The sequence below is a fragment of the Pristiophorus japonicus genome, chromosome 11, assembly GCF_044704955.1.
Source record: "Pristiophorus japonicus isolate sPriJap1 chromosome 11, sPriJap1.hap1, whole genome shotgun sequence".
Taxonomy (NCBI): Eukaryota; Metazoa; Chordata; class Chondrichthyes; family Pristiophoridae; genus Pristiophorus; species Pristiophorus japonicus.
This window is the reverse complement of record NC_091987.1, coordinates 9,454,287-9,472,870: the sequence shown is the minus strand read 5'-3', so window position 1 is coordinate 9,472,870 and position 18,584 is coordinate 9,454,287. Positions and strand designations below refer to the sequence as shown.

General features: G+C 50.6%; 1 protein-coding gene across 1 annotated transcript; it reads left to right on the top strand.

The window, feature by feature from the left end:
* The first annotated feature begins 1,543 nt into the window (after positions 1–1,543).
* On the top strand, positions 1,544–2,872 carry LOC139276508 (uncharacterized). The gene has a single exon (XM_070894630.1). It carries the CDS (start codon positions 1,544–1,546, stop codon positions 2,870–2,872), a length of 1,329 nt encoding a protein of 442 aa, XP_070750731.1.
* The last annotated feature ends 15,712 nt before the right edge of the window (positions 2,873–18,584 follow it).

Below are 18,584 nucleotides of genomic sequence, written 5' to 3'. Positions count from 1 at the left end.
CCCATCCGATTTTAAAACGCTCATCCTTGGGTTCGAATCACTCCAAGGCCTCACCCCACCCTACCTCTGTTATCTCCTCCAGCCCTACAGCCCTCCAAGATCTCTGCGCTCCACCAATCCTGACCTCATGTGCATTCACAATTTTCATCACTCCACCATTGGCAGCGGTGCCTTCAGCTGTAAGCTCTGGAATGTCCTCCCTAAACCTTTGCACCTCTCTACCTCTCTTGCCTCCTTTAAGAGGCTCCTGAATGCCTTCCTCTGTGACCAAGATCTGTCCTAAATTCTAATATCTCCTCATGTGGTTTGGTGTAAAGATTTGTTTGATAACGCTCCTGTGAAGCACCTTGGGTCATTTTACTACATTAAAGGCGCTATATAAATGCAAGTTTTGTTGTCTGAGGCTCATCTTTTGTTTCTTAACTTGTCCCATTACCATCTCCTTTCGCCTCGTACCATCATCCCTTTTGTCTCTCTAATCTCTCCTGCTGTCCACCCTTTCACAGACCTTCCCTTTTGTTCTTTCCTCCCCTCCCCCCCTTTCCCTGCCCCTGCACTTGCTTAAAATCTGTGACATCTCTAACTTTCCTCAGTTCTGATGATGGGTCATCGACCTGAAATGTTAACTCTGTTTCTCTCTCCACAGAAGTTGCCTGACCGGCTGAGTGTTTCCAACACTTTCTGTTTTTTATTTCAGATTTCCTGCATCCGCAGTATCTTGCTTTTGGGTTGTTTATTGCTTGCCGTCTATGACAAGACATTTCCGTGATTGGAGCCAATATATTTGTACAACACTCAACCATCTCGATCTGCTTATACTCTCTTCAACTTTGGTGGTGCTAGCCTTGGTTTCTCAAATTTAAAGCAGCAACAATAACTTGCTTTATAAGAACATAAGAAATAAAAGCATGAGTCGGCCATTCGGCACTCGAGCCTGCTCCGCCATTCAATAAGATCATGGCTGATCTTCGACCTCAACTCCACTTTCTCACCCCACCCCGATTCCCGGAGATCCCTGTCTTGAATATACTCAACCACTGAGCATCCACAACCCTCTGGGGCAGAGAATTCTAAAGTAACTCTCTGAGTGAAGAAACTTCTCCTCATCTCAGTCCTAAATGGCCGACCTCTAGTTCTAGACTCCCCAGCCAGGGGAAACATTCTCCCTGCATCTAACCTGACAAGCCCCTTAAAAATGTCGTACCTTTCAATGAGATCACCTCTCATTATTTTAAAGTCGATGGAATACAGGCCTAGTCTCCTCATAGGACAATTTCCCATCCCAGGAATCAGTCTGGTGAACCTTCGTTGCACTCCCTCATAGGCAAGTATATCCTTCCTTCGGTAAGGAGATCTAAACTGTACATAATACTCCATGTGCAGTCTCACCAGGGTCCTATACGATTGCAGTAAGACAACTTTACTCATACTCAATCCCTTTGTAATACAGGTTGAGTGTCCAAAATCCGAGTTCCAAAATTCGGAATGTTCTGGAATCCGGACACCCGGCCAATCCGTAGTGGGGTCATCTGGAAACCGGAAAATGATCCGAAATCCAGACTCCCCCCGCCTCGACGGCCCGACTTTGCCCACCCCGACCTCGTCCCGACTCTTGATGGTCAGACCTCGCCCCGGCCCCGGCCCTCGGCGGCCCGACCTCACCCAGGCCCTACCTCACTCTGGCCCTCGGCGGCCCGACCTCGTCCCGACTCTCGATGGCCAGACCTCGCCCCGGCCCCACATCGCCCCAGCCATCGGCAGCCCGACCTTGCCCTGGCCCTTGGAGGCCCGACCTCGCCCAGGCCCTCGGTGGCTCGACCTCGCCCAGGCCCTACCTCACTCTGGCCCTCGGCGGCCCGACCTTGCCCTGGCCCTTGGAGGCCCGACCTCGCCCAGGCCCTACCTCACTCTGGCCCTCAGCGGCCCGAACTCACCCAGGCCCTACCTCACTCTGGCCCTCGGCGGCTCGACCTCACCCCGGCCCTCAGCGGCCCGACCTCGCCCAGGCCCTACCTCACTCTGGCCCTCGGCGGCCCGACCTTGCCCTGGCCCTTGGAGGCCCGACCTCGCCCAGGCCCTACCTCACTCTGGCCCTCGGCGGCCCGACCTTGCCCCGGCCCTCAGCGGCCCGACCTCGCCCAGGCCCTACCTCACTCTGGCCCTCAGCGGCCCGACCTCACCCAGGCCCTACCTCACTCTGGCCCTCAGCGGCCCGACCTCGCCCAGGCCCTACCTCACTCTGGCCCTCGGCGGCCCGACCTTGCCCTGGCCCTTGGAGGCCCGACCTCGCCCAGGCCCTACCTCACTCTGGCCCTCGGTGGCCCGACCTCACCCCAGCCCTCAGCGGCCCGACCTCGCCCAGGCCCTACCTCACTCTGGCCCTCAGCGGCCCGACCTCGCCCAGGCCCTACCTCACTCTGGCCCTCGGCGGCTCGACCTCACCCCGGCCCTCAGCGGCCCGACCTCGCCCAGGCCCTGCCTCACTCTGGCCCTCGGAGGCCCGACCTCGCCCAGGCCCTCAGCGGCTCGACCTCGCCCAGGCCCTATCTCACCCCGGCTCCCAGCAGCCCGACCTCACCCCGGCCCTCAGTGGCCTGACATCTGGCTCGACTTTGCCGCGACTTCATTCACCGCGACCTCGCCCGCCCCGGCCCTCGGTGGCCCTATCTCGCCCCGGCACCTTCTCCCCCGCAGCCTCGGCTCCCCCTTTCACCCCCTGGCTTCGGCTCCCCCCCTTTCTACCCCCTCTCCCCCTTACCTCGGCTGCCAGACCACATCGACCCAGGCAAAGATGTTCCAAAATCAGGAAATACCCGGAATCCGGAACAGCCTCTGTCCCGAGGTTTCTGAATTTTGGACGCTCAACCAGTAATGGTTAACATACCACTTGTTTTTCTAATTGCTTGCTGCACTGTTGTTAACTTTCTGTGATATGTGTATAAGCAAATTATATAGCGCTTTTAACATAGAAAAACATCATTTAAACTCCAATCTTACTGCCAGCTAATTATTCATTCAGAAAATTGTCCTCATCACCAAAGAAAAAACGGGAGGCTTATGACAGTCACCGAGGGCTCAATATTGCAGAAACCCGAGAGGAATATAGAAAGTGCAGGGAAATTAAAAAGGAAATTAGGAAAGCAAAAAGAGAGCTTGAAAACATTTTGGCAAGTAAAATCAAGGAAAACCCAAAGATGTTTTATAAATACATTAAAAGCAAGAGGATAACTAACGAAAGAGTAGGCCTATTAGAGACCATAAAGGTAATCTGTGTGTGGAGTCGGGAGATGTGGTTCTGGTTCTTAATGAATACTTTGTGTCTGTTTTCACAAAAGAGAGTGGCGATGCAGACATTGCACTGAAGGAGTTGGAGTGTGAAATATTAGATGAAATAAACATAGTGAGAGATGAAGTATTAAGGGGCTTAGCAGCTTTGAAAGTGGATAAATCACCAGGCCCGGATGAAATGTATCCCAGGGTGTTAAGAGAAGCAAAAGAGGAAATAGCAGAGGCTCTGTCCTTCATTTTCCAATGCTCCCTGGCTACAGGTGTGGTGTCGGAGGACTGTAGGACTGCTAATGTGGTACCTTTGTTTCTTTAAGAAGGGAGAAAGGGATAGACCAAGTAATTACAAGCCAATCAGCCTAACCTTGGTGGTTGAAAAATTATTGGGAAAAATTCTGAGGGACAGGATAAATCTTCATTTAGAAAGACACGGATTAATGAAGGACAGTCAGCATGGATTTGTTAAGGGAAGGTCGTGTCTGACTAACTTGATTGAATTTTTTGAGGAGGTAGCAAAGAGGGTCGATTAGGGTAGTGTCATGTATCTTACATGGCCATTGTTGGTACTGTATCAAGGTGTGCCACCAGAGGGCACAGCAGTGGGAGACTCGTAGGTTACCTACACAGGTGTGCCTGGCCTAGTATAAAAGGTGGACCACCAGGTGTGACCCTCACTCTGGAGTTAACTAATAAAGGACTAAGGCCACTACAGTTAAAGTACAACACACTGCTTCGTGGAGTCATTGTTAGAGCATCTATGGATACAACAATTGGCGAAGAGAATACGAACTTTCATGCGGAAATGGCTACCTTTGGTACGTTGCAGCAGTCCGCCGATGGTGATGATTGGGATGCCTATGTGGAGAGGCTAGAACACTTTTTCACAGCAAACGACCTGGCAGGAGACAACCCGGCCACGCTGGCTGATAAGTGCCATGCTTTCCTGCTAACCAGTTGTGGGCCCAACGTCTATGGCCTCGTCAGGGACTTGCTGGCACCAGCGAAGACAACAACCAAGTCGTACAAGGAGCTCGTAACCCTGATCCAGGAGCAACTCAAGCCCAAGCAGAGCATCCTCACAGCCAGACACCTGTTCTATAGTCACCAATGGCCCGAAGGCCAGGAAGTCGTGAAGTACACCCTCAGGGGTTTGGCGGCACTGTGCGAGTTTGGCACCCACCTTAACGAAGCGCTGTGGGACATTTTTGTCATTGGAATCAGCCATGAGGGCCTTCTTCATAAGCTACTGTCAGTGGATACGACAGTCACACTGCAGAAGGCCATCTCTGTGAGCCAGTCATTCATGACCTCGACCTGCGGCTCTAGGCAGATGTCTCACCCTCAGGACTCAAAACTGGCAGGTACTGTGCACAGAGTGGTGCCATTCAGGGGCTGGACTGTAGAGCGTGAACCCTCTCAGGGCAGAGAGAACAGGCCCACGAGTCCCTTAACTCAGAGTCCGCCGAGGGGGGCTAATCGAGTAGCACCATGCTGGCGTTGCGGAGGGAATCACAGGGCTCACCAGTGCCGCTTTAAAGACTATGGTTGCAAAGGCTGCAGTACAAAGGGCCACCTCCAGTGAATGTGTACGTGAAATAGGACTCACTGTGTCGATGAGGAGTCTGCAGATGGCCATGAATCCAGCGTGGATTATGAATTGTTAGGCAGCCCAGTCCCACGGGAAGGTACATAACATGTTTACATGCACCAACGAGTGCTCCCCGCTGAAGATGGAAGTCGAGATAGAGGGAAGTCCAGTCTTCATTGAAGTGGACACGGGGGCGAGCCAGTCAGTGATGAATCAAGAAGCCTTTGAGAGGCTGTGGGACAATCCGGCTGAACAACCCGAGTTGGCCCCGGTTCAGCCAAAACTGCGCACCGACACCAATGAAATAATCCCAGTCGTTGGTAGATTGAATGTAAAGGTACTCCATGATGGCACAGTGCAAAAGTTACCTCTGTGGATTGTTGCAGGTGATGGATCAACGCTGCTCGGCAGAAGGTGGATGGAGAAGATCCAATGGAAGTGGGAAGTTTGCACCCCTCCAGCGATCGAAGCCCTCTGCGCTCAGATGCAAAGCAAGCCCTCACCTGAGGGTGGACCCAGCACCAATGAGCTGACCAGCACAGCACCCGAGACACAGACAGCTCAGCACGATTGCGTGGAAATGATCCAGCAGAGACGACCTGAACGCACCTCCCTGGCTCCAGTGGCAGGACTCAGGAGGGAGAAAATCGGATCCAGCAGCGACTTCCCAACTGCGGAGGCAGAACCCGGGGAGAAGAGGATCACTGCAGTCGACATCGTGGATGAGGAAAAGATGGCGCCCGCACCATGAGGCGATGCGCTGAAGACAAAGATGGCTGCGGCCAGACCACGAGGTGCAGCGCTGATGGAGCAACACCTGGCACCAAACAGAGAAGTGGATTGGGGTAAAGCAAGCAAGGCTCTCTTAAAGGAGGCCTGCAACCCACTACAATTAAAGGGACAGTTCCACACATTTAAGCAATGTAACAAGAATTCTAAATTAGAGACTAAAAGTGTAACGGACCATGTAAAATGTGTAACCTGATAATCGGAATTGTATACATGCAACCAGCGAGGAAAAGTCGCGTGATTATGCACAATGTGTAATTGATGATTTGAACTGTGCATATGCAACCAGCGAGGAAAAGTCGCGCGATCGTGATCGGACCCCTAGAGTGTCCATCATAAGCAAGAAAAAGCTGTGCGATGCAGGATTCTCACTGCACGCAGCCAATGCAGCGGGCAGACACCCATCGGGTGCACACAGGTCCAGCGAGCTACCCAATGCTGTAGCCTGCGTCCCGGTGACCAGAGTCATGCACCATGGAGTGTGGCCACAAGCAGCCAACACACACGAGCTGCAAAGCAAGTGACCTCAGCAGGACAAAGGCACCGGTGGTGATACCATGCCCTGGGTCGGCTCCATCTCTCAGGCAACCGATGGCACCAACTACCACAAGCCTGAAGGAGCAAACTGCACGAAGGCCATGCCCCTGGATGTAGGGTCACCTGCCACTGTCTCCCCAGAGGAAACAAGCACCAGCCAGGATCTCAAATCAAGCGACGCTCAGGCCAGCGAGTCAGCGGTTCCCTGTGCACTGCTAGACGACAGCTCCTAAGGGGGCAGCTGTGACCCAGGGCATAAAGGAAGGACAGGGAGGTCACAGACATCTGTGAACCTGCCTGACACTAGGGACCATGGTAACAGCCCCGAGAGCAGGCTACGTGAGCCAACCGACTTCCCACCACCAGCACCGGGCACTGAGCCGCCACCAGACTGTAGGGACACCACCCAGCAGCTCCGGAACTAGCTTGCCCTTACGCACCGGTCACTGTATCGACAAAGCTAACCCACTCACCTAACCTATCCAAGTCACTCTGCAGCCTCATAGCATCCTCCTCGCAGCTCACACTGCCACCCAACTTAGTGTCATCTGCAAATTTGGAGATATTACATTTAATCCCCTCGTCTAAATCATTAATGTACAATGTAAACAGCTGGGGCCCCAGCACAGAACCTTGCGGTACACCACTAGTCACTGCATGCCATTCTGGAAAGTCCCCGTTTACTCCTACTCTTTGCTTCTTGTCTGCCAACCAGTTCTCAATCCACGTCAGCATACTACCCCCAATCCCATGCGCTTTAACTTTGCACATTAATCTCTTGTGTGGGAACTTGTCGAAAGCCTTCTGAAAGTCCAAATATACCACATCAACTGGTTCTCCCTTGAACACTCGACTGGAAACATCCTCAAAAAATTCCAGAACATTTCTCAAGCATGATTTCCCTTTCACAAATCCATGCTGACTTGGACCCATCATGTCACCTCTTTCCAAATGCGCTGCTATGACATCCTTAATAATTGATTCCATAATTTTATCTACTACTGATGTCAGGCTGACCAGTCTATAATTCCCTGTTTTCTCTCTCCCTCCTTTTTTAAAAAGTTGGGTTACATTGGCTACCCTCCACTTCATAGGAACTGATCCAGAGTCAATGGAATGTTGGAAAATGACTGTCATTGCATCCGCTATTTCCAAGGCCACCTCCTTAAGTACTCTGGGATGCAGACCATCAGGCCCTGGGGATTTATCGGCCTTCAATCCCATCAATTTCCCCAACACAATTTCCCGATTAATAAGGATTTCCATCAGTTCCTCCTTCTTACTAGACCCTCTGACCCCTTTTATATCCGGAAGGTTGTTTGTGTCCTCCTTAGTGAATACCGAACCAAAGTACCTATTCAATTAATCTGCCATTTCTTTGTTTCCCGTTATGACTTCCCCTGATTCTAACTGCAGGGGACCTACATCTGTCTTTACTAACCTTTTTCTCTTTACATACCTTTAGAAGCTTTTGCAGTCCATCTTAATGTTCCCTGCAAGCTTCCTCTCGCACTCCATTTTCCCTGCCCTAATCAAACCTTTTGTCCTCCTCTGCTGTTGTTCGAGCATCTAAGGACACAACAGGTAGTACGTTTGATGTAATGTATATGGATTTTAGCAAGGCTTTTGATAAGTTCCCACACGGCAGACTGGTCAAGAAAGTAAAAGCCCACGGGATCCAGGGGAAAGTGGCAAGATGGATCCAAAATTGGCTCAGAGGCAGGAAGCAAAGCGTATTGATGGATGTGTTTTTGTGACTGGAAGGCTGCATCCAGTGGGGCTCCACAGGGCTCAGTACTGGGTCCCTTGCTTTTTGTGGTATATATCAATAATTTAGACTTGAATGTAGTGGGTATGATTAAAAAGTTTTCAGATGATACTAAAGTCATTGGTTGATAATGAAGTAGAAAGCCGTAGACTGCAGGAAGATATCAATTAACTGGTTACATGGGCAGAACAGTGGCAAATGAAATTCAATCCAGAGAAGTGTGAGGTAATTCATTTGGGGAGGGCTAACAAGGCAAAGGACTATGTATTAAAAGATAGAACACTGAGAAGTGTAGAGGAACAAAGGGACCTGGGAGTGCAGGTTCACGGATCCCTGAAGGTAGCAGGCCAGGTAGATAAGGTGGTTAAGAATGCATACGGAATACTTGCCTTTATTAGCTGAGGCACAGAATACAAGAGCAAGGAGGTTATGCTTGAACTGTATAAACCACTGGTTAGGCCACAGCTAGAGAGTACTGCATGCAGTTCTGGTCACCGCTTTACAGGAGAGATGTGATTGCACTCAAGAGGGTACAGAAGAGATTTACGAGGATGTTGCCTGGACTGGAGAACTTTAGTTCCAAGGAAAGATTGGATAGGCTGTGTTTGTTTTCTTTGGAACAGAGGAGGCTGAGGGGAGACCTTATTGAGATGTATAAAATTATGAGGGGCCTAGATATAGTGGATAGGAAGGACCTATTTCCCTTAGCAGAGGGGTCAACAATCAGGGAGCATAGATTTAAAGTAATTGGTAGGAGATTTAGAGGGGATTTTAGGGGAAATTTCTTCACCCAGAGGGCGGTGGGGGTCTGGAACACATTGCCTGAAAGGGTGGTAGAGGCAGAAACCCTCACCGCATTTAAAAAGTACTTGGAGTGCCGTAACCTACAGGGCTACTGACCAAGAGCAGGAAAGTAGGATTAGGCTGGATAGCTCTTTGTCGGCCGGCATGGGCACAATGGGCCGATATTGCTCCTTCCGTGCTGTAAATTTCTTTGATTCTATGATTCTATCACTTTCAAATCCCATCATAACCTCAGAGATCAAGCCAGAGTTTTCTGAGATCTAGAGGCCTGGGCAGCAACCAAGATTGTACGCCAAAAGAAATAATAGAAGTCACAGCAACAAAGTGGTATACAACATCACAGCCCTCACACAGTTTTGGTCACCTGACCTAAGGAAGGAAATATTTGATTTAGAGCAGCCACAACAAATGTTCACTAAACTGAATCCAGGGTTGTCCTATGGGGCGAGATTGCGTAGAATGGGCGTTTATTCTCTGGAGTTTAGAAGAATGAGAGGTGGTCTCATTGAAACATAGGGACAATTTTACACATGGTCGATTTTTGGCACAGTCGTAGAGGTACGTCTGATGTTTTAGTGGCCGACTGCGCCAAAAAAAAAGTTACAAGTTTTGTCAGCATAAACTTTCATTTTGGGGCAGCGCTGATTGTCCTTGAGCTCTGTGGGTGGAGCTTAAGTTCTGTGCCAGAAAACTGAGGTTGCCATGGTAACGAGGGACATAACCTGCTACTATCCCGGGCCAAATAGCTCCCCCCCCCCCCCCACCCCTAATGCTGTGTCTTCTTCCCTCCCTCCAAAACCTAACTCATCTCCACTAAAACAATGGCGTCTTCTCTGCACCGATTTTCTTAAAGTTCAGGTGAGGTTTTTCAGAACAGTGCATTGCGCCATTTTTGAAAAAAAATCCTCGATGGCCAAACTCGCTTAAATGGCCAGAAATGGTGCAGCCGGCAGCCGGCCCCTGGCACCCCCATAAGTAGGTCGTAAGTGGTTTAGGATGGTGCTGAAACCTTGCTGAAACTTGCAGATTTTAGTTTGCTCCAAAAAAAAACAGCGAACTCCAAAAAAATGGTGCAGAATAGTGGGGAAAGTTCAGCCCGATAGGGGTGGAAATTCGGTCCCGCCTCAGTTGGGGCTGTATTTTGCGCCGGTAAATGGCTTGCGTCTGCCGCCACAAAATTCATCAGTTGGGCCCTCAGTTTGGAGCAGGGTGATAAGGGAGGCATTGCACGTCTCTTTTAGGGCGCTCGGTCGGCTGAGCAAGGGAAAATCCCGAGCTAAACAGCCGGCTTCTGAGCGCCATAACAGAGGCCTTGGGGGAAAATAAAACCTGAAAAAAAAAACCGCCAAAAACAATCGCAATACATTGCTCACGCCACCACAACATAAATCGCAAAAAGTAATGACAATCGCACTTACCTGAGGTTGGCATTAAATGCCTCACCGCGACCGTTGCAGCTTGAACTGCCTGTTTTCACAGGCGTTCCCACCAGGGAGTGCTGTGGAGCGTTACGGGTCAGGCGGTACCCCAAAATCGAGCTGGTGTTACAACCAGGGGTGTTGCACACGGGCTCGCCTCTCCCGGATATTACTGCTCTGACCCCCCCCCCCAGCGATAGCTTCACCGAATGTCCGAGCGAGGCCCTGTAAGCTGGCCACCCAGGCGCAAGTGCTTTTGCCACCATTGCCGCCCCCTCTGGGGCGCTAAGAGGGGCGGTAGAAGACCGAATTTCTACCACTGAGGGAGACTGACAGGGTAGATGCCGAGAGGCTGTTTTCCCTGGCTGGAGAGTCTAGCCCTGGGGGGTCATAGCCTCAGGATAAGGGGTCGGTCATTTAGGACCGAGATCAGGAGAGATTTCGTCACTCAGAGAGTTGTGAATCTTTGGAATTCTCTACCTCAAAGGGCTGCGGATGCTCAGTCATGGTGCATGTTCAAGACTGAGATCGATAGATTTTTGGGCACTTCGCGAATCAAGGGATTGGGGAATAGGGCGGGAAAGTGCAGTCGAGGTCGAAGATCAGCCATCATCTTATTGAATGGCGGAACAGCCTTGAGTAGTTGCATGACCTAATAAACCAGACTACCTGGAGGGACATTGAAGAACATTAGAATTTTTGTTCCCAGTTCTAATGTTCTTCAATGTACCTCCAGGTCGTCTGGTTTATTATAGTCCAAAAGTTCTAATAAATAATTCGAGACCATCCTGAGCACTATTTTTGGAGTGACACTTACATTTATAATACAAGTAAATACTGCTATATTCCCCCAATTTCTTCATGCAGAAGTTCTACCTTGACCTATTTAAACGTTTGTGTAATCAGCCTAAAGGCCAAAGCAGCACAGCAGCAGAAAGAGTTACTGATGATTTTGAGGATGGATATCATTGTATTTATAAAGTAGCAGCTTTGGCATAAAGCCACTTGTGTTTTTTTTAAACTAAGCCTTGTAGTGGAGATCTGGTTCAATATTTGCATAAGGTCTCATGATATTAAAATATGGAAAACTCATCATCAGACAGATCATTTTCAACGTGTCAGACTTGAACTGAACATTGAGATGAAATTTCTGGATCTTAATTTTGCTATCTCAACCCACCTGCCTTCTTGTGCGGAATAAATCCTTGACTTATTTCTCACCAATTCCTTTCATTTCTTCCCTTCCTCTTCTGAAGGCATCGAACCACACACGGAAACAGTTCCACTGGTGACAGCTAGCTTTGTAGCATTCTGACCAAAAAGCTATTCTTTCATGTATGAGTGCAGGCAATGAGTGTCAGAAAACTCACTTAACAATGTGCGTATGTGCCTGTGGCCTGGATTTTCGAGGGGCTCGCGACCAGTTTGGCGCCTGGGGGGAAATCGCAAAAATAACTATTTTGAGCACTAAAAAAAGGCGCACAACATTTTGTGCCCGGGCGAAACTTTCGACAGTGGTTTTGCGACGGCGCTAAAACTTAGCGCCCGTCAGGTGTTTTCACCGTTTGGTTGACGTCAATCAGCGTGCAACACTGCGCTAGCGCCACGGCGGAACTTTCGAGCATATCGCCCGATTTGCCGTCCGCCCGGGAACCCGCCAGCAAAAAGCAGTCGCACCCCGGTCGCTCCCAGTGCTAACGGCGCCATTTTAAAAACGGAGGAGAAGTTGAGTGCGTAAAAGGACTGCGGGAAGAAGGCTGCGTTTTTCACAGTGAAGTTTTATGTGAGTGTATAGTTCGTTTTAAAGGAGATTTAAGGACATTTTAAGAAATGGGGGCGATACAATGTCAGCCATTATTCCTGGCTCCTATATCTATGGAGTTACATGTTCAGCCATGAACTCATTGAATGGTGGTGCAGGCTCGAAGGGCCGAATGGCCTACTCCTGCACCTATTTTCTATGTTTTTTTCTATACAGCGTCGAGCTGTAAGATGGCTTATTGATGAGCATTTTGAGCGTAATCGAAGAGGTCGCAGATGTTTGGGGGGGAGGCCATACCCCCATGGGTTTACAGGGAACAGCGCTCACACCTGCAGCTCTCTGAGGCACAGTGCATTAGAAGGCCGCGCTTCTGAAAAGAGGTGGTCGCAGAGATATGCCAGCTCATGAAGGTAGACCTACACCCTACCAGCGGCAACAGGACTGCACTGCCCATCGAGGTGAAGGTGACTGCGACACTTGCCTTCTATGCCTCCGACTCCTTTCAGGCACAAAGGGGGATGTATGCTCCATCTCGCAGTTCCCAACACATCGCTAAATTCGCCAGGTGACGAACGCACTGTACGCACGCAGGATGGACTTCATAAACTTCCCAATGACCAAGGAGACCCAGAATGAGAGGGCTGTAGGTTTTGGATGATTTGCTGGCTTCCCCAAGGTTCAGGGTGCCATTTGACTGTACGCACATCGCCCTGCGAGCAACTTTACAGAATCCAGAGGTTTACCGAAACCGAAAGGGATTCCACTCCATGAAAGTACAAATTTTCTGCGACCATACTCAGCGTATCATGGCAGTCAATGGCCAATATCCAAGGAGCATCCATGATGCTTTCATCTTGCGTGAGAGCACTGTCTCAGGCCGGCTCGAGCGTCAACCACAAGGCCAGAGCTGGATGCTGGGGGACAAAGGTGAGGGCCTCGCCACCTGGTTCATGACCCCGCTCCAGAACCCTCAGACAGAAGCCGGACATTGCTATAATGAGACCCATGCAGTCACCAGCAACACTGTCGAACAGACAATTGGAGTGCTCAAGCATCACTTCCGATGCCTGGTCCACTCTGGAGGCTGCCTGCAATATTCCCCTCAGCAGGTCTCTGTGAGTTTATTGTGATGCACTGCATGCTGCACAACTTAGCCATCAGGAGGGGACATGAATTGCCAAGACAAGGAAGAGGAGCCTGGCCAGGATCCCATGCCACCACCACCATCACAGGGGAGGCCTCGTGGAGCTTTCGCCGCTGCAAAATCTTCTGACTGCGAGCCTCTTGCTCAGTGTCGCCACTTACAGGTGGTGTGGGTCTGGGTGTGACCCTGGGTGGAGGCTATCAGTAGCGTGCGGGCATTGACAGCCTAACAGGTTTCGTGGCTCGCACGGACAATCTGCAACTCGGCCTCCATAATGTGAGTGTCGCGATGCTTGCGGGAATCCTACCCAGGACCTCGAGGAGCTGTCGGGTGAGCTGGACGCGCTCTCTGGACAACTCCACCATGTCCAGTTGTGCGTCCACCTGTCTGTCAGCAGACCGGCTTTGCCGACTCACCCTCCGGGATTCGACCCCGGAAGTGCGTTGCTGCACGCCACTAGGGGCCTCGGATGGCTCAAAGCTCAGGAATGTTTCATCCTCAGACAAGATGATGATCGGTGGAAAAAGAGGAGTCGAGTGCATCACCCCCCCATCCCCCAGAGTACGCTGCTCGGTCCGCTCCATTCCCATAAATTCCTCCTCCTCCTCCCCCCCATCCCCCCCTCTCCACACACACATGACAGCCTGAGGTGGAGGTTTACAGAGAAAGATTTGGCAGCTGCGATTCCTCATCTGGAAACAGAAAACAACAGACCAGTGGTTAGCAGCAAGGAAGGGGACAGGGTGACATGAGGAAGTGCAGATAGCACAGGCTCATTTGATGGACAGCCGTTACTCCATTATATGTAGTCCACAGACACTGCATCACATTGCCCCAACCCTAGTCCACAGACACTCCATCACATTGCCCCAACCCTAGTCCACAGACACTACATCACATTGCCCCAACCCTAGTCCACAGACACTGCATCACATTTCCCCAACCCTAGTCCACACACACTGCATCACATTGCCCCAACCCTAGTCCACACACACTGCATCACATTGCCCCAACCCTAGTCCACAGACACTGCATCACATTGCCCCAACCCTAGTCCACACACACTGCATCACATTGCCCCAACCCTAGTCCACAGACACTCAATCACATTGCCCCAACCCTAGTCCACAGACAGTACATCACATTGCCCCAACCCTAGTCCACACACACTGCATCACATTGCCCCAACCCTAGTCCACAGACACTGCATCACATTGCCCCAACCCTAGTCCACACACACTGCATCACATTGCCCCAACCCTAGTCCACAGACACTCCATCACATTGCCCCAACCCTAGTCCACAGACACTGCATCACATTGCCCCAACCCTAGTCCACAGACACGACATCACATTGCCCCAACCCTAGTCCACAGACACTGCATCACATTGCCCCAACCCTAGTCCACACACACTGCATCACATTGCCCCAACCCTAGTCCACAGACACTGCATCACATTGCCCCAACCCTAGTCCACAGACACTGCATCACATTGCCCCAACCCTAGTCCACAGACACTGCATCACATTGCCCCAACCCTAGTCCACAGACACTGCATCACATTGCCCCAACCCTAGTCCACAGACACTGCATCACATTGCCCCAACCCTAGTCCACAGACACTGCATCACATTGCCCCAATCCTAGTCCACAGACACTGCATCACATTGCCCCAACCCTAGTCCACAGACACTGCATCACATTGCCCCAACCCTAGTCCACAGACACTGCATCACATTGCCCCAACCCTAGTCCACAGACACTGCATCACATTACCCCAACCCTAGTCCACAGACACTGCATCACATTGCCCCAACCCTAGTCCACTGACACTCCATCACATTGCCCCAACCCTAGTCCACTGACACTCCATCACTTTGCCCCAACCCTAGTCCACAGACACTCCATCACATTGCCCCAACCCTAGTCCACAGACACTACATCACATTGCCCCAACCCTAGTCCACTCACACTGCATCACATTGCCCCAACCCTAGTCCACAGACACTGCATCACATTTCCCCAACCCTAGTCCACAGACACTGCATCACATTGCCCCAACCCTAGTCCACACACACTGCATCACATTGCCCCAACCCTAGTCCACAGACACTGCATCACATTTCCCCAACCCTAGTCCACAGGCACTGCATCACATTGCCCCAACCCTAGTCCACTCACACTGCATCACATTGCCCCAACCCGAGTCCACAGACACTGCATCACATTGCCCCAACCCTAGTCCACACACACTGCATCACATTGCCCCAAACCTAGTCCACAGACACTGCATCACATTGCCCCAACCCTAGTCCACAGACACTGCATCACATTTCCCCAACCCTAGTCCACAGGCACTGCATCACATTGCCCCAACCCTAGTCCACTCACACTGCATCACATTGCCCCAACCCTAGTCCACAGACACTGCATCACATTGCCCCAACCCTAGTCCACAGACACTGCATCACATTGCCCCAACCCTAGTCCACAGACACTGCATCACATTGCCCCAACCCTAGTCCACAGACACTGCATCACATTGCCCCAACCCTAGTCCACAGACACTGCATCACATTGCCCCAACCCTAGTCCACAGACACTGCATCACATTGCCCCAACCCTAGTCCACAGACACTGCATCACATTGCCCCAACCCTAGTCCACAGACACTGCATCACATTGCCCCAACCCTAGTCCACAGACATTGCATCACATTGCCCCAACCCTAGTCCACACACACTGCATCACATTGCCCCAACCCTAGTCCACAGACACTGCATCAAACTGCCCCAACCCTAGCCCACACACACTGCATCACATTGCCCCAACCCTAGTCCACAGACACTGCATCACATTGCCCCAACCCTAGTCCACAGACACTGCATCACATTGCCCCACCCTAGTCTACACACACTGCATCACATTGCCCCAACCCTAGTCCACACACACTGCATCACATTGCCCCAACCCTAGTCCACAGGCACTGCATCACATTGCCCCAACCCTAGTCCACAGACACTGCATCACATTGCCCCACCCTAGTCTACACACACTGCATCACATTGCCCCAACCCTAGTCCACACACACTGCATCACATTGCCCCAACCCTAGTCCACAGACACTGCATCACATTGCCCCACCCTAGTCTACACACACTGCATCACATTGCCACACCCGAGTCCACACACACTGCATCACATTGCCCCAACCCAGCCCGGTGAGTGTGCAAGACATACCCTCACTATCCATCGGGCATCAGAACCCCCCACGGGCAGTTGCCTTCGCTGACCACTTGCTCCTCGAGGTCTGTTACTGGCATGTTTCAGTGCGGACTGCCGTCTATCCGTTGCTGATCCCGGTGGTTGTGGGACTTCTTTCCCTGCAAAGAAGACAATGGGAATGGTTACCAGAGGGCCCATCTGCTTTTGTGACACACACAGATAGATACTGAAGCATTTATACCATACTGTGTGCATGTAATACAGTGCTCTGTTTAATGGCCTTGGAAGTTGCACGTGGTTCATGAGAAAGACATCGAAGTGCAGATCTTTCAAGAGCTCAGAAAGCAATCTTAATAATGTGTAAAGCTCATTCATGGCAAATAGAGTGTAACACTAAGCCTACCTATATCAACATCATGAGAACAAATAGTGTCAGATTTATAAATTAAGTAATGAAGGAGTGCATCAATAAAAATTGTACTTACTCTAACAACCCTGCAATGATCGGTAAACCTCTTCTGGCACTGGGTGGGGGTCCTTCGGACAGTGTCGACAGCAGAGACCTCCTCCGCTCTTTCACTCCAAATTTTTCTGAAGACCGATGGGTGGAATCTACTTCCACCCCTCTTGTTTAATTCGGCCCATCTTCGTTCTACTGCCTCGTTCAAGGACCTCGTTCGCCTGTGGGCTGAACCTTCTGGCTCTGTCTATTCTCCTCATCCTCCATAGTGAAAATCAAATTGTAAAATGGCCGATTCAGCCCCGGGTGTCCTGTGCATAAGCAAGTGCTCCCTGCCTGCATTAGTGTTTGCGATCGACAGCTGACCAGCAGCGCGGGAAGAAGAAAAAAAAATTCCCCCCCGCCCCAAAAAAATGTTGTGCATGCAGAGGTCCGATTTTTTTTGGGGTTGCAACTTTCGGCTCCGGCGCATTAATTCTGTTATGCAATCCCAGAGTTATCGCTAACGCTAATAATTGTCACCATTTGCTGAAAGTTGCACACTCTGGCGGTAATGGTAACCCAGCAGTAAAAAAAAATTATCTCCGCAATTATCGGCCGGAAATGGACGAAATCGCTAAAACCCAAAAATCCAGCCCTATCTGTTAGAGGGGTACAGAAGGAGGATCTCACAGCCTAGCCTGATCATGTTCTCACATATGCACTATTCATGAAGGAAAAAAAAATGGATAGTGTAATTTATTTGCTTCATGGGATCTTTGCTCAAGAATTCATAGCAACACATTTCTATTAAGAACTAGTTGGTTTATTAGCAAAGGTTTAGCAATCACACTATGCATTATCCATCAGGCTCACAACCTGCCTCATCGTGGATCCCCCAAACCCAACTGGCTGGGGTTTTACTGAGTTTTCTGAACATCACGTGACCAGCTAAGCCACTCCCATCTCAACAGCTCTACAACTATTTGAAATAACTTTAAATCAAGTGCCCCATTTTGGTATGGGCACTAGAACCCCCAAATTAATAAATTAACTGGGAACTTGTCCAAATTAAATTAAGATTCTGTTCCTGAGGATGATGACGCACTCCAGTCCCTCTGGTGCCCACCTCTTGGAGAAGGCCGCGAGCGTACCGGTAGACATCACGTGCTCCATCTCCAGGGACACCCTGGCGCGAACGTAGTCAAAGGCAGGCAATCAGGCAGAACCACCTGCTTGACCACCCGCTGCCTGGACCAGCTAATGGCCATGTTGGCCAGGCCCAGGAGCAGTCCTACGAGGACCTGCCTGCTTCAACAGCTCTGCTAACCTGTTAGTATCGTCACAGCTGCATACATTACAGATAGTGATGAGAAGGGTGATACCTGGCTGATTGTTTCACCTCCCTGTCACAGGGTGCTGTAGCCAATTCTACAAAATGAGAGTCCACCATCCCACACTTCCAGTGGGGTGCTTTGATCGCGTGGAGCACAGATCTGAGCATCAGGGTTAGGATGTTCATAGAATCATAGAGGTTTACGGCACAGAAGGAGGACATTTGGCTCTTTGTGTCTGTGCCAGCCGAAAAAGAGCTATCCAGCCTAATCCCATGTTCCAGCTCTTAGTCCGTAGCCTTGCAATTTACAACACCTCAAGTGCAAATCCAAGTATTTTTTAAATGCACTGAGGGTTTCTGCCTCTACCACCCTGTCAAGCAGTGAGTTTCAGATCCACTCTCTCATCAACTCCCCACTAATCCTTCTACCAATTTCTTTAAATCTATGCCCCCTGGTTATTGGCCGCTCTGCTAAAGGGAAACAGGT